Raw genomic sequence first — 18,897 nt, 5'->3', positions numbered from 1 at the left:
TCCTCCCATGGCCCCTCATTCCCTCATGGCACCCGCCAGTGAAATTCCTGGTGGACAGCCTGGGGAAGGACACAGCCTAAGCTGAACTGGAAATGAGGCAGATTCCCAAACCAGGAGATACAGACTCTGAGCCTCAAGCCCACCAAAAGCTGGGACCCTGGACAGCAAACAAGGCTGCCTCTGTCCCCACCCTGGAAGATAGCAGTCAAGACTGCATACTCACCCTTCTTGGTGGCCTCAAAGCTATCATGAAAGTGAATCCTCTGGATGTCATAGGTCAAGGTTGTGTTGGGCAGCAGAGTCCTGTTCCTGTTGATGATGTTGGCAGAAAATCGAAAGGCATGCTCCTCAGCATTCATGACCTGGGCATTGGGGCCATCTGCATACTCGAAGATTCCTCCTGCAAGAGATGGGTAAAATCATGTGTGCTGCGAAGGGGAAGGGCATGTTAACAAAGATGCTTGGCTCGAAGGTTTTATGGACAAGATTCCCCTCCCCCCAAAGTGTTCAATATTATCCTAGATAATTCCATGCATAGAAATTGACTAGAGTGTAAGAAATACAAAGATCCTCCTAGTTTATTTCACTCAGCCAGCAACAGAGACTGACACCACAGACTGACAAACAGCTAAATAAAATGACCAACTTAGTAATATTGCTATGAAAATTCCCAATAGAGTGCTGGCAAGTAGAATCTATTAGAATATTACCGGGAAAACATACCATGACCAGGTATAGTTATGTTCAATATAAAGAAAGGGAGGTTCAACATAAATCTATGAATATTATTCCATCAATAGCTCAAAGGAAAAAAATAACATATGATCAACTCACAAGATGTACAAAGGCATCTGATAAAATCCCAAATCCACTGCTGTTAAGAATGCTTAATAAACTAGCACCAGAAAAGTTACTACCTTGAAGCATCTTTAGCTCAAATCTGCCTTCAATATCACACTAATGGTAAACACTAAAGACATTCTCATTAAAGAGATAAAGAAGGGATAAAGTTTCACACCACACCATTAACCAACAAAACAAGAAAGAAAAAGAATTTAGAGACACACTTTTTGGATTCACACCACACCATTAACCAACAAAATAAGAAAGAAAAAGAATTTAGAGACACACTTCTTGGAAGGAAAAAAAAATTCTTGCAAATGATATAAATGTTTTCCTGCAAAACCGTAATCTCCAAGCACAAAAACTAGTTAAGAAGTAGCAGGAGCAGGAGGGTCGAGTTAAATAACTAGTTAGTACAAATTAATACCATTTCTTTATATCGGCAACAACTGTAAGAAAACTTAATGGTAAAAGATTTCCTTTCTAAAAGATCAACAAAAACATTACACAATGAATAAGAAAACAAATAAGAAGTGAGCAATCTCAGCATTGAAAATGACAAAAACTGGGGTGCTTGGATGGCTCAGTGGGTTAAAGCCTCTGCCTTTGGCTCAGGTCATGATCTCAGGGTCTTGGGATCGAGCCCCACATCGGGCTTTCTGCTCAGCAGGGACCCTGCTTCCTCCCTCTCTCTCTCTGCCTACTTGTGATCTGTCTTTCAAATAAATAAATAAAATCCTTTAAAAAAAAAGAGAAAATGACAAAAACACTAAAAGGGAGGATGTAACAGCAGACTTCGATGAGGAGGCATGGCGTGTTCCATGACGGTTAGGCTCAAGAATAGAGGTGTCAGTTTATTCCAAATTAATTTTTCAGTTTAATGCAATTCCAATCAGAATCACAGAAGGGTTTTTTCTTTTACTGGACAAGATGACTCTAAAATGCATCAGGAAGACGAACCAGGAGATAGCAGCCTAAAGAGATGACAGGTGATCTGCACTGCCGGATTTAAAAAGCATCATAAAAGCCAAAATAATCAAAAACATGTCCTAATGGCATATGAAAATGCAGATAGATCAATGGGATGAGATGAAAAGCCCCCAGAAAGAGATTCAAGTAGAGATAAGTATTTAAGACATGACAAAGGTGGCTGTTTCCAATCAGTAGGTAAAATATAAATTATTCATTAATTGAGCTGAGACAATTATTCAATTATTCGGGAGAAATTTAAGATTAAGATTCCAATCTTAAGCCATATATCAAAATAAGTTCCAAATGGATTAAAGATTAAAGAGCAAGAAATTAAGGGAAGGAAGGAGGAAAAAAAAAACAGTATAAAGGTAACAAAAAAGAAGATGTAGGTGAATATTATACAATACTGAGGTGGAGAAGCTCCTTCTAGGCATTATAATAAAGTCAGAAACCAAAGGAGAGATGCTGATAACACCACAGAAATAATATATATCAAGTAATAATGTATCAAAACTACCATGAACAAAATTAAATGGCAAACATCAAGCTTGGAAAAATATTTATAACATATATGGCAGTATAAAAGTTGATGTTCTTATTTTATAAAAATAAACACTAAAATGTCAACAAAAAAAGACAAATACTCCAAGAGCAAAATGTGCAAAGGGCAAGCATGGGCATTTCACTAAATAAAAAATAATACAAAGCAGCTATTAGCATATGAAGAATGTGTGTCTCCCTAAAAATCAAATAAACTCCATTTCAGCCAACGGTGAGATACCACGTCTTGTCTGTCCCACTGGCAAACATGAAATAACTTAAAACACCCAGATTTGCTGAGGGCATTGGGAAATAGACACTTGCTTAACTGTTGGTAGAAGTGGCAACTGGTATACCTCCCCTTCCTGGTGGCCATCAGCAAATACCAAAAGCTTTAAAAATGCTTAGGTCTTTGATTCAATATTTCTCCTTGATTCAATACTTCAGTTTCTAGGAATTGACTCCGATAGCAACAATGGACACACTGATCACGTATGGAGAGGAGGATCTAGGGATGTCCAACACCAGAGAAGGAGTCCATAAACTGTAATAAGCTACTTTGGAGAACAGTGTGGAGATTCCTGAAGAAATTAAGAATAGAGCTTCCCTATGACCCTGCAATTGCACTGCTGGGTATTTACTCCAAAGATACAGATGTAGTGAAAAGAAGGGCCATTTATTTTTTTTATCATTTATTTGCTGTTTATTGCAGCAATGGCTATGGTCGCCAAACTGTGGAAAGAACCAAGATGCCCTTCAACGGGTAAATGGATAAGGAAGATGTGGTCTATATACACAATGGAGTATTATGCCTCCATCAGAAAGGATGAATACCCAACTTTTGTAGCAACATGGACGGGACTGGAAGAAATTATGCTGAGCGAAATAAGTCAAGCAGACAGAGTCAAGTATCATATGGTTTCACTTATTTGTGGAGCATAACAAATAACATGGAGGACATGGGGAGATGGAGAGGAGAGGAAGTTGAGGGAAACTGGAAGGGGAGATGAACTATGAGAGACTATGGACTCTGAAAAACAACCAGAGGGTTTTGAAGGGGCGGGGGGGCGGTGGGAGGTTGAGGAACCAGGTGGTGGGTAATAGGGAGGGCACGTACTGCATGGAGCACTGGGTGTGATGCCAAAACAATGAACACTGTTATGCTGTAAATAAACAAACAAAAAACTGTAATAAGCTATATATTTCCATGTAATAGCAAAATTTTAATGATTTGGGAAATACCCATGACATATTTTTAAGTGAAAAACAAAGGTCATAAAGTTGGAGATGCAGTGCAATTCCACGTTAGAAGAGGGAGAACAGAAGGAAGATAAGGAGGAATCTATACCATTGACGGAAAAATAGGAGGGGTTTCTAAACAGCACAAGCGGACAGTCCTATGTGGTAGATTTCTTATTTCGTTCCCTGTGCTTACTCTTTATTTTCCAAATGAAGCTTTATGTTAATGTCTTTACTCTTTTAAAAAATCGACTTCATGGCGGTATTATTTACGTTAAGAAATTCCACAGAATGCATCTTGTTTTAAGTGTACAATGATTTTTGGATAAATTTATGGCATTGTGTGACCATCATTACAATTCTGAACATTCCCATCACCCCAGCGAGATTCCTTGAGCCTGTTTACCGTCAATCACGGTTTTCAGCCCCAGCCCCAGGCAACCACTAATTTACTTTATGTCTCTAGAGGTTTATCTTTTCTGGACATTTCATATAAATGGAATCATGCAGTAGGTGGTATTTGGGTCCCTTCACTTTGCACATTTTTGAGGTTTATCCACATTGTAGCACATCTCAGTGCTTCATTCCTTTTTAACTGTTAAATAATAGTACTATCTACTGCATTTTATTTACCCATTCACCACCGAGTTAATGGGTATTTGGGTTGTTTCCACCATTGAGAAATCTTTTTTAAAGTGAGTATTTTAAAAAGTGAAAAAATCAATGTGCCCCCAACCCAGTCCTCCAGCAGACTTACAATCTGTAAACACGTAGTGTGCACGCGTGGGAGTCTGCGTGGGTGTGCATACACAGGCTGGGCAAGCACATATAACAGGATGAGAAGAATACCCCAAAATGTCAAGAGGGCTTCTCTCTGAGTGGCAGGATTATGGGAGACTTGAATTTCCTTCTTTGTGTTTTTCTGTATTTTCCAAAATTTCTGCAGCGAACATGTGTTCTATTTCTAATCAGAAGAGCCATCATGTGATGGTGTGTATGTGTTTAAAGGAAAATAAATGATCAAAATACCATATGATCCAGTAATTCTAGGGATTTTAATTTACTGCTTGGGATTTAGCATTTCTAGGGATATAAATTTAGAATAACTTAGAGATACATAAACACATTTATGTCAAAGGATATTCTTGACATAATATTGAAAAAATAGAAACAACTTAATGTCCCAAAGTAGGAGACTATTTGATGTATTAAAAGCCATCCATATGGCAGAACAACTTGCAGGCATTAAGAGTGAGGGTACGGATGATATGAGACGGTATCTGGGATTTGCTTCAAAATCACAGAGGAGGGGTAGTTGTGAAGGGGGTACAAATAGGTCTGGAAAGGTCATGGGTTCCTGGTTGCTGGGGCCAGGTGGTGGGTACACAGGGATCCATTATACCATTTTCCCTAAATGGATATGGCAGACATCCTCCGTAATAAAATATTATTTAAAATCATTGTATAAATAAGACAAAATGAACAAATCATGGTAGTGCAATCAGAAAAGAGACACAATATTATTTGCAGACGCTTATTACTGTTTTCTTAACAACTCAAGAGAATCAGATGGTAACCTACTAGAAGCCAGACAGCTCCTCAAAGAGCCAGCATACAAATACAGAAAAAATGCACAGTCTTCCTATATATCAGCAATAAACAGTGAGAAATTATAAGGAAACAGAGAGACCCTATTCACAAAGGCAACAACGAAAAAAAATAAAATACTTTACAATAAATGTGCAATTCTTATACCAAGGAAACTACAAAACTTTACTGGAGGACGTAAAAGGAGGCTTGAATAAATGGAGAGACATAACTTTCTCCTGGAAGAGAAGGCTCAATATTGTAAAGATGTCAGTTCTCCTCAAATTAATTTATATATTTAATGCAATTCCAATTAAAATCAAAAAGGACATACCAGAAGGGCATACACCAAAATGTTAACAGAGGTTCTTTCTAGAAAGTAAAAAGATAATGGATTGCTTTGCTTAGAGCTTTTTTCCTCAAGTACTCTGCACTGAGCAAGAGCTTTGGTAATAAGGAAAAAAGCTTTAAAAAAATGCTCTTAAGGAATACCTAATGATACAGAAAATGCCCCAAATGCCCCCAACAAAGCAACAAAATTATATTATAGTTTGAAATCTATTTATCAAACCGAAAACACATTATCTATATCTATAGAAAAAAGACTGGAAAGATTTGTACCAACATTTGACCAATGAGTATTTCTGGATAGAAGGGGTTCATGGATATTGTAGCTTGTTCCTTGTATTATATTGATTTTTCCAGGTTATTTACAATAAATATGCATTCTTTTTATTATTTTAAGATGTAAAAACAAAAAAAAATTATTCAAGGGAGCCTGGGAAGAAGTGTAGTCATTACAGATCTCCAGCCTAAATGAGGGTCAAAGGTCAGGGGACAAGGAGACATTTTCAAGGGTTTTACTCCTTCCCACCTCTCACATTTTGGCAGTTGGGCTACAAAGGAGCGGGGCTGATAGCTCAATAGGGGACACATCTCAGGCACTGAGATCACAGCCTGGGGGGGTATGCCATTCAGTTCCATAAACACCCACCGATCTCTGCCACATTTCAACATGCCACTGAGTCCTAGCACATCAAGAAAACAACATCAGGCTTCTGCCCCGCAGGAAAGCTCGGGCAACCACAAGCAGACAATAACTAGCCAATGTGTGGGGCTCAGCTGTTGGATGCAAAAACGGAAATGTTCCCAACTCAGATTCTGGTGACGATTATGCCTCAGTCTGAACCCTAGCCCTTTCCACTGGGGAAGTTACTCAATCTCTCTGAGACTCAGTTTCTGCATCTGCAAAATGGGGCACCTACTTCCAAGGGTTGACCATTGCAAGGAAGAAAGAAAACAATGTAATGAAATGCATGTCATGAGGTGAGAACTTAATTCATGACAATTCTTTTTTTTTTTTAAAGATTTTATTTATTTATTTGACAGACATAGATCACAAGCAGGCAGAGAGGCAGGCAGAGAGAGGAGGAAGCAGGCTCCCTGCTGAGCAGAGAGCCCGATGTGGGGCTCGATCCCAGGATGCTGGGATCATGACCTGAGCCGAAGGCAGAGGCTTTAACCCACTGAGCCACCCAGGTGCCCCAATTCATGACAATTCTTAAAAGAATGCCATTTAGAAGAATAAAATCAATTTTAAACTTCTCCGTTCTAGGCCAGCGGTCGACAAACTTTTTCTGGAAAGGACAAGACAGTAAATATTTTGGCTTTGTGGACCAGATGGCTTTACTTAACTCTTCCTTCGGAATGTGAAAGTGACAGACAATAGGTTTGCAAACAAGTACAGCTGTGTTTCAATAAAACTTTACTTACAAAAACAGGGGGCCAGCTGGATTGGGCCAGTGGGCTGCAGTCCATTCCTTCTTCTAGGGGAAGGGCAGCCTTTATCTTAAAGGGAAAAGTCCCGTAGGGCCTGGAGAAGGTAAGACTATGATAGTACTAACCGGTTGTGCAAGGGATCCAAAGATGTGATGTTGAGTTTTGAATGGGGAGGTTGGGAGAAGGGCCTAAGAGGAAGACAATAGCTAGGACGTGGACTCAAAAAGGGAGAAAGGAGGAGACCATGACTCATGGCCAAGGGTGAATGAGGCCGGTATGAAATCCTCCACGCAGGAAGGGGCCAGGTTAGCACAGTGGTGCCCAGTGCTTCCTTTCCAGTGACCCTGCACTGTGCTTTCACCTCCCTTCCTTACAGGAGACCTGACCCTGAGTAAAGTCGGCCACAGAAAATAGACACCAGATTGTGCTCTTTGGGGAAAGTGAGGGCAGGGTCCAGCACAGGTTGAAGTGGGGCAGAAAGAAGATAAGAGGTGTAGGAGATGGGATGAGAGAGAAGACAGGTCAGAATAAGAAGAGATTCAGAGAAACTGGAAACCCAGGAATAGTCTCAGAGACGCTGCCAGGAAGAGACTGCCCCTCCCCCACTCCCAAACCTGGTACAAGGATGGGCGTCATTCTACTTGAACATGTTAAGGGCCAGGTGACCCCAAACATTTCAGTGTCTTGGGACACCCCAGTAACAAATATTTGGATACAACATAGAGGTTCAGAGAGTGGGTTCTAGAAGCAGCAGAATGGGTTTGAACCTTCCATACATAGGCTGCACTTTTCTCTAGAGAATTGTTCTCAGTTGAAGGGAGACACCTTGCCCAGAAGGTTAGCCCACTCACTTTGACCCTGGGGGCAGTCTGCAGCCACTGATGACTCATGTACACTGGGGCTCAAAAGAGTGGTCCCTAGGCCTCTGGGATGCATGCATGCCCCAGAGCCCCCCTAGCACCTCTATGCTGTATCAGGCAAGCCCAGATCTCATTCAAGGCAGCATCTTTGCCTACCCTGTCCCTGTCTCTACCCTGCTTTGCTTATTTGCTGACAGGGTTTTCCTAAAGAACTCTCTTCCCCTCTATCAACCTCGTGTATCTCAATCCCTGCCTCAGGCTCTGCATCTAGGAGACCTAACCTAAGATGGGAGTGGCATGACTCCAGGGGAAGTATCAATCACACTCTATCTTTTCATGCGTTTGAAGGAAGGGAAAGGGAGCAGTGAACCTCCCTAATTGACAAACTATCAACTGTCCTTCTGCTTTCTCCCTACCTACCTCTTGACCCCTCTCCCTTTTGTGTAGGGGTCTGTACAGATCCAGGACCTTTGGAAGCTCCAGGTCTGATGGGCTAGGGTTCTGATTCATGGAAGAAAAACGGCTTTGGGTCTTGGCTTCAGGAGGGAGCACCCCATCCCACTTAGAGACAGTTCCCCCACTCAATTGGCTCCTCTCCGTTTTCTCCCTTCCCATACATTCCTCATGATCGTTATCTAAAGAGGCTAATAAGTAGGTTGGCACCGTTGATTAATGCATAATCTTAATCATGATTGCATAGTGTAATTGGCATTAATTTGAAGAGCCAGTTCATTATGAAAATAATTGTCACTGCTTTCTGCTTTAATAAAATGGAGCAGAGACACCAGGGCTGCAGCAGAACTGGGGTGGGGTGTGTGTACGTGTGTGTGAGAGAGAGAGAATTAAGTCCCAGAAGATGTAAGCAGGGGTGGGGCACAGCGGGAACAGGAACATTTTCTTCAAACAAAATCTTGAGTGGAAGTCCACTGGGTAAAAATAATAATAATAGTGATAATAATAATAATAATAATAATAATAAAACAACTGATGTGTCAGGGATGATGCTGAGTGCTTTCCATACTCTTCATTGGATACTCACAGAACCTCTACAACCCCATTAGGTAGAAAGTATTATTGTCCCATTTCACATAAGAGAAAACTGAGGCCCAGGGAGGTTCAGGATGTTGTTATAACTACTCCGTAGTAGATTCCCTTCTGCAACCAAAGCCAGCTTGTTAGAGTTAATTGTGAAATTTTCAAAGTGAGCCAGCAGCTTGAAATCAGCCACAGTGAGAGTATTTACACCACAGAAATAAGCAGATGCTGCAAATTTGGGCTTTTTTCCCTAGAAACTGTGTTTAACCAGCACACCGCTGCCCAACTTATTTCCACCATCTGGGCACTTAGAGACTTGACAGCATGGTTCCTGAGAAGGCTCTGCAAGCCTCCAGGGCTCCACCAAGCACAGCGCAAAAACCACTGGTTCAAACCTCCCCTGATCTCTGGGGTGATACTGAGGGCCAGGGGTCGGAGAAGGAGGGATTGAATTAGCTGTGCCAACCTGAAACAACCTGCTTCTTGCTCCCTCTACCATGATGTGCTGTTGTATGTTTTGAGAAAAATTCTGAATACCTTAAGCAAAAATGCCCAATTTCTTTTTAGAAGTAGCTTCCACACCCAGTGCAGGGCCCAACAGGGGACCCGAACTCATGACCCTGAGATTTAGACCTGAGCTGAGATCAAGACGAGTCAGACACTTAACCAACTGAGCCACCCAGGCACCCCCTAGATGCCCATATTTTTAAAAACTCCTTTTGCTATCTCTGGAAATGTGCCCCATGGTGGAATTTCCTTGCCTCGCAGGTGAGCCTAGGACCGCCTGTGTGTGACCTCGGAAAATGGGAGGAAAGACTGTCATGGCTGCCGGGCCAGGCCTCCTCCCTGCAACATTAAGGGCAAGAACGCTGGCAGCGCCCCTACCCCGCCACACACACACATTCCCTCCTGTCAAATGGCCCTAGAGACACCCAGAGTTACAGGTCTTAGGGCGAGGACGGTAAAAGGCTGAGTCCCTTTGCTTAAGCCCACGACCTCACAACTGTCTAGGGCTGCTCTAGAGCCTGTTGAGCTTGTCCTTTCTCTTGAACAACTCTGTGCTCCTGAGTTTGGCCCTGGCAGAAGCAGCCCAGCCTTGAGCATGGGGAGCCTGGGAGACTCGGCGGCCCTCTGCTTGCCTCCCCCCTCTGTCCCAGCAGAGTCCCAGGAGACACCCACGTTCCCACTACCAGGCCCAGGCACTGTCTGTCCTCCGGGGCTTGAGTCTGCTCTTTCTTTTCTGGTCTGCTTTGTTCTTTTTCTGAAGTTTCCAAGGTGTCGTGGAGATTAATTGAGACGCTGATCAGCGAGATTGTTGCTAACAGCCTCTTCATGGGGCCCGCCTCCCTGTCTGTTCTGATCAGGTTCTCTCTTCTCCCTGCCAGGGCCCCTGCGGCTCTGTGCAGCCTGTGCGTTGGAAGAAGCAGGCTCTGCTCTCTACTGTATCTTAGCCAGCCTTTGGGGGACCCTGACGGTGCCTCTGAACTTGGTTTTGGGCCTCTGTATGCTGTGTCTCAGCAGGAGGAGGAGTCGGGGGACAAGTTCTCTGGTTTTCCCTGCTGGGCATAATGTGGGGTTTGTAAAAGGCAAGCAGTGTCTAGCAGGAAAGGCCCAAGGATGGGTTTTCTGAGGTTATGGGTAAGGAGATGGGGCAAGGAGTAGGTGTGTCTCCCCTCATGTTCGTTTGTTAGTTCATTCATTCATTCATTCATTCCCCAAGCAGTTTATTGGCTACAGCTGGGGACACAGCTCTATGCTGGTCACTGTGTGAGTCAGCGAGCGCCTGGGCATCCTCCCAGCCCTTCAGGAGCTCACAGCTTGGAAAAGGAGATGAGAGGAGGGGTGCAAATCAGAACGCTACATGGCTAAAAATTCTCCATGTGATGAGAATGTCAGAAAGCTGGTGAAACTCATAAGAGTGTCATGGAGGTCTTCATGGAGGAGGTGGCATCTGAGCGGCTCAAGAGCTGAGCTGTGGAGGGAGTGTAGCAGCTGGCGGCGAGTGGGGAGACTGGGCCTAGATGGGCGTCCTGGGCAGGAGGAGGGAGGGGACCTGCCCAGAGTCACACAGTTGGGAAGCGGTGGGGTCCACTGAAATCAGCCGTCTAGCTGCAGCACCCACATGCCTGACACATGTCTGTCCTCATCCAGAGCCTCTCCCAGACCCCATGTCCCTTTGGCACCTCCTCACTGACCTCCTGCCTGGATCCCATTCGCCTGCCCTCCAGTTTTGCCCTCCCTCCTCCGTGTCTCCATTTCATCTTCTGAAAAGAAGGATATTAGCAGCATTTACAACTCAGAGCTATTTTGAGGACTAAATGGCAAAAATCATCTCAGGGTCATGGTAAGCCCTTGAGAGGGGTAAGAAGTTACTATTGTGAGAGGCCAAGGAAGCTGGGGAGCACTTCCCGGAGATGGGGCATCCAGAGAAGCAGCAGACCCCGTAGGGTCCCAGGGGAGGGGCTCCTGATTGAGTCCTGGGGCCTGGTGGCAGTTGTTTTAATTGATTGGTAATATGTGGGGCTTTGTCTGTACAACTCAGGGACATGCAAGTCAAATACTGTAGAATCGACCATGTCGGGAGGATGGCTGTAGGCTCCAATGCTGCCCAGAGACCCTGATGACTGATGGGCTGTCAGCAGGCAGAGGGACAGGAGCTTGGGCTGCTGGGGACAGGGCTGGCAGAGGGGCGCAGCCAGCAGTGAGTGCCCTTGCCGGAGGGGCCGAAGGAATGAAGACCCAGAATCCCTGAGACCCCAGCGGGGTTGGCCCGCCTCCTGGAGGGATAGAGCCATGACGTAGCACACCATCATGCACACATGCCCAGAGCAGAAGGACAGGCCCCAAACTGGCCTCTGAGACCCTTCCCAGTCCAGCCCGACCTCCCCCAGCCTCGGCTCCTCTACACAGCATGTCCCCCACCCCACAAGGGAGCTCGCTGGCCCATCTGTGCCTGTCCCTTCAAGCGTGCTCGTCTCCGCTTGCATCACCTTTCCTTCTTCCTCTGTTCCATCCCCTTCCAAACCTGACTCCCACGCTTCTCTTCTCAGCCTGTGTCGCAGACACTGTTCTTATGCTCTAGTCCCACCCAGGGGCCGCCCGTAGACACGTCCCTCTGCACAGCTGGGGCTTTCTGTGTCTAGAACATTCTCTGGCAATGGTGCAGGCATGGCCAGCACAGGCCACAAGAGCCGGGGAGTTAAGAACTCTGTAGTACGCCTGCCCAGGAAGCAGGGAATAGATGGGTGCATTCGTTTCCTTGCCCCTTCGAGGCATAATTCTGAGGTACGAGCTACAGTTTCTCGAAGGGCCCCAGTGGGGCTGAGTCCCAGTTATCCACAGTGTAGCCCACTGGTGTACACATCTTCCCTGCCCTTCCTCCCTCCCTGACTTGCTTCCCTGTCCAGCACCACCTACCTGGGATCACCTCCAGAACCAGAACCCTTGCCGGGTCTGCTTTTGGGGTCCCTAAGACATCTTCCCTGAGCTCCAAATTCATCCTCTGTAGGCTCACACGTATTGTGATGCAGCGGGTGCCCCCCCCCCCCATTAGGCTGTGGTCTCTGCAAGGCCGTGACAGACCTTAGCCGTCCTGGTGTCTCTTTCCCTCCCCCAGTGCCCAACTCACTATCTAGCACTGAGAGGATGTCAAGACCCATTTGTTAAATAAATGCATTTATCAATGCACATCACACACACACACACACACACACACACACACACACACACACACAGCGCTTGTTCTAAAAAGCAAATTCCAGCTCGGGATGTTAATATTTCAGTGACAAAGCAAAAAGCACACAGATATCCTCAGACCACCTGCTAGAAGATGCTCAGCCAGGAGGGCACCGGTTCCCGCAGTTTCCAGGTTGCACCCTGCCCCCAGCCTGGCAGTGGTTGGCTCTTACTAGATGAGGAAGCTTCTGCAGAGGTGTTCTCCGGAAGCACGCTTGCCGCTCCCTGCCCCCCGCCTGGAGGGTGAGGCGCTGTGTGCCTGGCAGTTTGGCAGGTGGCAGGAGAGGATCAGCTCTGCCCTGCGGGGAGGGGGTCGGTGGCCCTACCTGGGGATCATCTCCCCACCCCCGGGGCCACCTGCTGCTCCGAGTCAGCCTGTGAACAGCAGCCCTGCCTCCAGCAGCCCCTCAATGCCAACCTGCCCACCCACAGCCCTGCCCCGAGAATGCCAGGAGGCCCCACAGAAGGGCACCCCGGATGTGGAGTGGGCAGAGGTGAAGGGAAGGGGGCGCAGAAGCCAGGGAAAGGAGTGCAGGAGACAGGAGCAGCCCGTTCTGCATTCTTACTCCCATCCTCATCTGTTTTAAATATCAATTGCTATGCAGGTTAAATACTTATTCAGATGCCTTTTAGCTTAAAAGCAAGCTAATTGATCTCTGGAGATCCTGAATGAACAGTGAAGAAACTGCACTAATTATAGAATCAACTTCCACTTCTCTGTTTTGTTTTGTTTCTGCTCTGACAGCACCGCTGGAGTGACAGGGCCCGGTGTGGCAAGAGCACATGCTGTTTCCATTAGCACACACGCGCACGTGCGCGCACACACACACACACATGTGCCAGGCCCCAAACTCTGGGAGGAACTCTCCCAGGTAGAGCTCCTGGGCACACCTCTCCCAGGTAGGAGCTCTCAGAGGGAGGACCCACAGATGCTGAAAATACAAGTACATTTCACCATTGGCCAGAATCCACTGAAGCTGGCTGCCCTCAGCCCAGCTACCCAATCGGCCCAATCCCCGGCCCCACAACACCTCCCCCCACAAACTCAACCCAAATGCTGCCAAAGCAATTCCAGTTCCACTTCTTATAGACCCTGACCGCCTCGGTGCTCTTGGTTGGCGATGTTTTGCTGGTCTCCCGGAAGTAGATGGTCCAGCCCAGTTTTGCCCTGGGGTCACTCTGGTCCCTCCAATGGCTCCCTGCTCATCGCTGCTGTGGGGGTGGGGGGCAGGCTAGAGCCCCAGGGGCCCTGGACCTCGTGAAAGCCTGGACTTCCTTTTCACCCTCTCTCTCTCCCCCTGCTCAGGTTCTGAGTCCAGCTACTATGTGCACTGGGTGGAGGACGGACACTTTAGGCCTGATTGGAGGGCAAGTTCTATCTCTGCTATTTTGGTGACACCAGGAAACCACCCACTGCATGCAGGGAGGATAGTCTCCTGTATGTATGGGAAACTAGAAGTTCAATAAGGTCGAGCAGATTCCTTTCCTGCAGGACTTCTCTGGGCATATATTCTGCTCATGTGCAGCCTCGGAGATGGGGGTAGCATAAGCAACAATTCCCAAACTTATTTGACAGCCATGAAAACCTTTTTTGGCAGAGCATCTCACTGAAAACATGCTTTGGGAATTGCTGCATTACAGTGCTTTGGGCAAAAGTGGTCTTTTTTCCCCTTCTGAGGTGTGAGCTATTCGAGGTCCAGAGCCCGAGCCTTCAGATCTCCGTCTGCCCCACATACCCGGTCCCAAGTCGTGAGCCCCACAGACACCCAGAAAGAATGAAGAAAGCATGACAAAGTATGACCCTGAAGGTGTTCGATCTACTTAACACCAAGGACACCGTGTGACACATTTTGTCTCTGGACTGATTCTGGGACACTAGTGATTGCTTGTTTTAACAGAGCTTTGCCGAGGTGTGATTACCCAGCCAGGCCCATTAGCCTGTGGCTGTGTGCAAGCGCACCTGGGCAGGTGCGGGCAAACATGTCACCTGGGGAGGGACACAGCAGGGAGGGAAGCACAGGGAGCCAAATCATCAGCCCCATGCTTTGTGCCTCTCTCCCTGAGGGGATGGAAGAAGAGATTCTGGCTTAATTATGATCATTAGCAAATGAGGCTGCTTGCATCTTTCACAAGCTCTAGGCTTGTACAAAGAAATCCCAGGCTCGCACGAAGGAATTCCAAGTGACCTCGCTCCCCACCGACTCTGTTGATAGAGATGTTCAACTACTCATCCCTTCCTTTCATCCAGCACTCAGGGAGCACCTGGCATACAGCGCCACGAGGGTAAGGGGGAACCTCTACCTTGTTTATTTCCCCAAAGCTCTCAATGCAAGCTGAAATGGTCCCCAGTATTTGCCATCTAGTTGATAGTCTGCCACCATTCGAACATCAGCTCTTTGAGCCCGTGGAGCTGGTTTCTCACATTCTCTCCAGTGCCCCCCACAGAGTGGGCACTCGGTCAGTATCAGGTGAAACTGAAGGTGTGTGAAACTTACAAGTATAAGCATGCATCACAGGACTGACCAACAGAATCCCAGGGAGGTAACACATGGGCAGAGGCTTTCAACCAGGTCGGCTGCCTCAGTGGTGGGGTGGGGGGTGGGGGCACATCAAAAGAAGTCAGAAGGGGACATCACACAAATTCAGAATGTAATTTGGGGCTTTGAAGTGGTGGGGGTGATGGCTATAGGAGCATCCGGATCAGAAAGCCAAGCTCTTCTTGCCAAAAGCCAGAAAGATACATCATCCCCTCTGGTCCCAGCCACTCCGAAAGCCCAAGGCTATATAGAACAGGCAGGACAGCGGGTGCATTCGAGAATGGGAACAAAGTTGCAATTTTAAAATCTGCATGGACCCTCAGCCAATGTGGAGAAAGCAGCTTGAATTTTAAAAATAAAGGTTTAAAGACACCATCCACGAAACCCTGCACTTTGAACAATTGCAGAGATAAAACTTTCTGCATAACCATCTGGTGTGGATTAGCTGGGGGACCAAAAGCAGTTCAGGAGCTGTACTAACGGGAAGGAGCCTGTGTTCTCTGCCTTCTCCACTCATTAGCTCACTTAATCCTCGCAACTACCCCGTGACCGGATTCTTCTCTTAGTCGCACTTTGCTCTTTTCAGAAGAGGAAATGGAAGCTCAGAGAAGTCAGCGATTTGTCCGAAATCATACAGCTTCTGCAGAGCCAGAACTTAGCCGGTGCTCTGGTTTGAGTCAGGAGCCTCAGACTGCAAAGAGCGCACAGGTGATAAAATAGAGCATCCAGCTCCGAGCCAAGCTGCAATCTCCTCCCCAAGCCTCATCTGAGAAAGGTTAACACCAGCGCCCACAGCGCTTAAGTCTGCAGCTCCGTGTTGCTAGACGGATGTTCAACTATTGAGGAAATGGTGTGTGGTTCTCATTCTACATGATGGGTTCAGTCGTTTCCCACTCACTCTTTCATTGCCTTATAAGGCTATAATTAACAGCAACAACAACAGACTTCAAGTATGTCCAAGCACAGGGAATTAGGCCATGAGAATAAAACAGCAGACTCTTGTTTGCCAAAAAAGATCAAGCAAATGCCCCCTTCCAGATCGGGCCGTGTTTGTGCCGGGGTGGGCTGTCTGTCGTCCTCACCCAAGAGAGAGGTGTTCCCAAACATGTGTCACATTTGCCGAGAGGCTGAAAAGCTTCCAGGCTTCGTGCGAGAAGCAGGATTCTGTCGGGGCAAGGCTCTCTGTCCTGGGATGTACCTTCAAGCTCTCCACGATAGCACTAACCCAAAATCGCTGAAATCTAACATAGCATTTTCTCCCCAAACCTGCTCTTCCCCTGGGCTTCCCATCTCAGAGAAGGGGATCAGGGCCCTTCAGGGGTCCAAGCTGGAAACCTTGGGGTCTTCACCTCCCAGCCCAAGCCCCTCCTCACCCTGAGGTCCCGAGATGACTCTGGGGTCTGTCACTGCTCTGTCTGGTGGACCTGCCAGCTCACGCCCCACCCCAGGGTTCCAGCCTCTCCAGGCCCTCCCTCCCCTCCTCCTTTCTCTTCCCTGTCCACCCTCCTTGCATCTGCCCCATGGACCCCCAAGCCCAAACTCAGTGGTGCTGGTGATTTGCCTCACGCCCTCTGTAGCTTCCACCTGCCCAGATGTTCAGGGCCCCAGTTTTTGTTTGATTTTCAAATGTCTTCATAAAGCTGGCCCCATCTATCCCCGCACCTTGTCTCCCACTAAACCTCTCTCCACAATGTGTGCTTTAGCCCCAGCTGACACTTTCTCAGCTCCGCCCCAAGAATGGCCAGGTCTTCATGCCTTTACTCATGACATCATGCCTCTTATCGACAGCAACAAAGTACTCGATCCTTTCTCGTGCGCCACATCCTGGGCCAAAGGCTTTATGAACATCCTTCTGTTTAGTCAACATCCCTAAATATTAGCTTCTCACTGTGTTCCTCGGGAGGAAACGGAGGTTCAGAGGGAGTGTGACTTCCCTCCAGTTCACACCTGAAACCCGGGTGTGGCCAGGTAAACCCTCCCCATACACCACATTGGTGTATGGGGAGTTTGACTTTCGTCACTGCTTCTGTGCTGGTCCTTCGATGGCAGGGCCCTTCAAGAGAGGTGTTGTCCAGGGCCCAGTGCGCCAGCCCCTGAGCTGGCGGGGAGAAAGCCCCCATCTTGGGCAGTTACTGCACACCTGCTACATTGTGAAGGGCCATTCTAGGCACTGGGGAGACCGTGCTGGTCTAAGCAAGCAAGCTCCCTGCCTTTGAGGTGCCAACTTTGTCATAAAAGCCAGAAAAGGAGTAAACACTGTGCCCGCAAGGGACTGTTTGTTCTGGCTCTCCTAGGGAGGTTCACTGCTATCTTAGTGTGAGGGGAACATAAGAATGGATAAATCCGTCATCTCCCTGGGTTGCTCACAGACTAAAGCGGGACTGGATCAAAGAAATGAATCAATAAGCAGAAGGCTGATGACTGCTCTGTTGTGGGAAGTACAGAGTGCATCAGGAATGAAAATGACCGGGAGCAATCCCAGTAGGTTTCTTGGAGGAGGTGATGTTTAAGCTGGCCCTTGAAGAGTGAGTAGAAGCAGATGACCGGGCAGAGGAACTGTGGGAGCAGAGCATTAAAGAGTCTGGTGATTTCAGCAAGCGGGCAGAGGCCGATGTGGTCCTGCCCAGGCCCCCGCCTGCCAGGCCATCTCCTCCCTGGCATCTGTTTTTCTCAGTCCCTGCTTCAGAAAGCCCTCCTGCTCCTCCTTCCAGCCCTGCTGTGCTCTGCTCACAGCTGACATGCCGCGATGATGGGTCTCCACAGCAGCTCCCCATTGGCGCTGGGCCAGCCAGGGAGTCCAGCAGCGGAGGACCAGAGAGTCAACTGGATAGGCACAGTGTCCAGGGCCTCCCAAGTCCTGCCTGCCGCGGGCAAGCATCCTCATCTTTAGGTGGGAGGAAAAGGATGGAGCGCCCCCTCTAGCCGGCAGCCAGTTCCACCATCAGCAGAAGCAGGCAGGCTGCAGCGCGAATGCCCAGGGCATACTGCTTGGTTCCCAGTTCTCAAAGGCAAGGCCCTATGTCCCCCACACATCCCGCTGCAACCCCGAACCGCACCCCCCCCCCACTGCAACCTGGCTGAACCTGGCCACAGGCCTAGAACCACAGCTGAACAGTGCTGGGAGGGAGATAAGGGGCTGTAGCACCCTAAGCCCCCGAAGCTGGTCTGTGCTGATGTGCGCCCCAGCTCTGGGAGCTCATCTGCCCAGCTCACTTGTTGAAGGTCATAGTGTTCCCAGAGGGACAAGACCACAGCGGTCTGGAGTCAGACTGTCAGGCACAGTTCACACTCCAGCTCAGCCGCTCACCGGCTCCCCTCTTCTGCCTGTCAGTTTTTACATCCGTGAAATGGGACTCTTGCCTTTCAGTGCCACGGTGCAGGTTAGAGGCCATGCTGCCCATAAAGACTTTGGCCCCGTGCCTGATGCACCTTGCAGCCTGATTCTCCCTTCCTGCGGCTCTCTGCCGGAGCCTTGGAATAAGCCCTGCTCCGAACTTGCCATCCCTGGGCCAGCCAGCGTCTGCCCATGCCGGGTCCTCAGGAGCTACCATCTACTCTGGGCACAGATTTGGGAGCCCCTCATCACCGTGGGTCTAGCCATGCAACACCTTCCCCTTCTCCTGTGCCACGTGGATCTGGGCCCTCCTGTTCACCTGAGGTTCCCTGGGGTCAAGTATCCCCAGCTCCAGGCCACTTCCCTGAGGAGGCTGAGCCCAGGCGGGCCCTTGGAGTCTCCGTGTCCTTCTAAAAGGGAGGCCTGGCTGCCCCAG

The 18,897-nt window shown here is 47.9% G+C and overlaps 1 protein-coding gene across 2 annotated transcripts in view; it reads right to left on the bottom strand.

Annotated features, from left to right (window-relative positions):
- GRIK3 (glutamate ionotropic receptor kainate type subunit 3) overlaps positions 1–18,897 on the bottom strand; it is a 224,720-nt gene that overhangs the window by 92,685 nt on the left and 113,138 nt on the right. For both annotated transcript variants that reach the window (XM_046028210.1, XM_046028203.1), the window contains exon 2: positions 224–400. In XM_046028210.1, the coding sequence (XP_045884166.1) occupies positions 224–400 (177 nt within the window). The remainder of the gene's footprint in view (positions 1–223; positions 401–18,897) is intronic.

The sequence above is a fragment of the Meles meles genome, chromosome 1, assembly GCF_922984935.1.
Source record: "Meles meles chromosome 1, mMelMel3.1 paternal haplotype, whole genome shotgun sequence".
NCBI lineage: Eukaryota > Metazoa > Chordata > Mammalia > Carnivora > Mustelidae > Meles > Meles meles.
The sequence above is the reverse complement of the archived record's forward strand: the minus strand, read 5'-3'. Positions and strand labels throughout refer to the sequence as shown.